The sequence below is a fragment of the Anopheles darlingi genome, chromosome 3 (genome assembly GCF_943734745.1).
Source record: "Anopheles darlingi chromosome 3, idAnoDarlMG_H_01, whole genome shotgun sequence".
Classification (NCBI taxonomy): Eukaryota; Metazoa; Arthropoda; class Insecta; order Diptera; family Culicidae; genus Anopheles; species Anopheles darlingi.
Window position 1 is genome coordinate 14,893,967 of NC_064875.1, and position 2,500 is coordinate 14,896,466.

The following is a 2,500-nucleotide window of genomic DNA, read 5'->3' on the forward strand; positions in this document are numbered from 1 at the left end:
ACTACAAATCGTTGCCAATGCCGTTAATGGATTTAATAGAACCATTTGTCCTATAAATCTGATTCTAATGTATTTTTGGTGATAATTTCTATTTAGAAAATTCGTTTCGCGATGGGTGCATAATGAAGGCATACGAGATGGCGAATATTTGGCGGGTTCACCTGGCGAAGAGTGTCCCCTCGGTGCGCGCTTATCTTATCGAGTGTAACACACGACTATGTCAACATCCATTTATCACATCCTCCCAACAGAAGCCTTATCAACAAACGCCAACATCGTAGACAATCGTGCGGCATTCCAGCAATGGATTCCCTTTTGCATTTTGTAATCAAACAATAATTACTTTACGAAACCTCCGGTATCCACAGTTCGATCTATTGTGACCACCACCAGCGGACAGACGAGAGCGTGAGGTGTGTCCATTCTCTTTTCCCAATATTCCCAAGGTTAGGAGCAGTCGTACTCCGGTTAGGGTGTTTATTGAACCGCTGTTAGCACAGCGCGTTCGTGACAGAGATCGTGAGAAGCATGACTTGCGATCGCCACACGAAAAGACATGTGGCACCGGTATTCTGTCGGTTGGTTCTTGTCCTGCGTGATACCGAACTGCATTGAATGGTACAGCAGGGTTTCGCACGTTTCCAGGTGAAACTACGTCGCCGAGGGCCGTAGTAGTGACGTCATGTTTGTGACCGCGAAAAACCAAAGGCATGACTTCTAAACAACAACTGATCTGGCGTGTGTGTGTATATGGCTGCAGCTGCAGTATGTTGTTTGATGAGACGAACTAACATATTTTTTGGACATTTTTTGAGCGTCGTTCGTTCGTATCCGCTTCAGCTAGCCTCCAGCGAATAGTGTGGCCCCGGCAATAAATGTGTGGCACACCTCCTGCGATCGGTGCCGCGGAACCGGTTTGTTGTGCAAACAATGAGCGGAACCCGGCGTGAGCGAGGCCAGCAAGGCCGAAAAACGTTACCATCACCGAGCAGCAGCTGTGAGCATGATTCGTCTCGAGAGCTTCCCCGCCGTATTCCCCTGAAGTGGTGCGTGGGGGTGTCGTGTGGGAATGACATTTACCCCTTCTTGTGTGATTGACCATCCTCCATGCCCGGGCTCTGAGTGTGTGTGTGTGCGTGGCGTTGCTGGAAGAGATGAGGCAAAGTGTAACAATGGAATGCGTAGTAGATACTCACCAAACCTGCCCGTATGCGCCACTACCGACCGGTGTCAGCATCTGGTACTTCTCCGGTACCTCCCATTCCGTTTTGTTGATTTCCGTTTTGTAGAATTTGGTCATCCTGCCGTGCTATGGGACCACCGGTGGAAGGATGTTTTTGATCGATGTTGAACGCCACTAATCTGGCAGCCACACTAGGCTAGGGTAAGTGGTGTGCGTGAACCGGAATTCCGTGACACAATCTTATCACTCCCGCCGACGTACTTTTGCTCAGTATCGACTCTGGGGTTGCTCTATACCGGCATCACATGAGCCGATGATACGATAGACGACAACAACTCTCACTCGGCTGAGGACGCCTGAGGAGTTCAGGGGAGCTCAGGGGAGCGTCGTGAATGCCCGGTGGTCAAGAGAGAGATAAGACGGCGACAGTAGTGTGCTGCGCACAGTTTTCGCACACCATTTAACCGGGCGATGACAACCGCACACACTGGCCACTAACAGGTTGGCGGACGAGAGGACAACCGTTGGGGTTATAACAATTAAACCGATCACGACCAACACCACCCTACACACTGCGGCGCTTATCGCGAAGAGAATCACAATTTTCACACTTCACTGCACACTAAACAAACGCCCTTTTTGTACGTCTACACAGCTACACCGAGAGATGGAGGAGGAAGGTTAAGATACTAAATGCTAAAGATTAGGCCAGCAGGCGGTGATATCATACACCACGCGCAGCGGTTACATGACAACGGCGATGGCGATGACGACGACGACGACGACGATGATTGGGAAATTCATATTTCCTGCTGTCGTAAACTATAGCAACCAATGGGATTTCACCGGGACACACACTCTGGGAGAATTATTGATGATCTCCGCCACGCACGGCAGCAGCACAGGGAGAAGAACCGTGTGTCGTACACGTCACAAATGCCGCCACAGGAGGGAGGTGGGGTTAGAGCAAAAAAAAAACACATATTTTTAGATTCCTTAACGCCCACCCATCATGCTGCAAACAACGCGTTGTAGGCACCGTGATAAGTGGCGGCGTGGTTTTCTTTTCTCTACTGAAAACTTTTAAGGAAACCGTAAAAGATAAGGACAAAACCACGAGGGAGGTTCGGAAAATTACTCGACGTGATCACCGTCCAAGGAACTGCGGGACACGCGGGTGCCTGAGGACACAGCCAGAAACCTCGAATCACGGATGGCTGGTTGGTTACTGCGTTTGTTAAAGGATAATACGCGCACCATGCAGTGAAATGCTCACCAACGAAACACACGTTTAAAACGCGGAGCCACGTAAAACCA

General features: G+C 49.8%; 1 protein-coding gene across 5 annotated transcripts in view; it reads right to left on the reverse strand.

Annotated features, from left to right (window-relative positions):
• The window catches only part of LOC125956995 (mitogen-activated protein kinase p38b-like), a 12,613-nt gene that overhangs the window by 9,880 nt on the left and 233 nt on the right, over positions 1-2,500 (reverse strand). For 2 of the 5 annotated variants that reach the window (XM_049689339.1, XM_049689338.1), the window contains exons 1-2: positions 2,460-2,500; positions 1,197-1,838 (exon numbers count right to left, since the gene is read on the reverse strand). The exon at positions 2,460-2,500 is cut by the window's right edge and continues 99 nt beyond it. In XM_049689339.1, the coding sequence (XP_049545296.1) occupies positions 1,197-1,300 (104 nt within the window). In that variant the 5' untranslated portion in view covers positions 1,301-1,838; positions 2,460-2,500. Of the gene's footprint in view, positions 1-1,196; positions 1,839-2,321; positions 2,427-2,459 lie in introns of those variants that run through there. The other 3 variants (XM_049689341.1, XM_049689342.1, XM_049689340.1) reach the window with 3 other exon arrangements.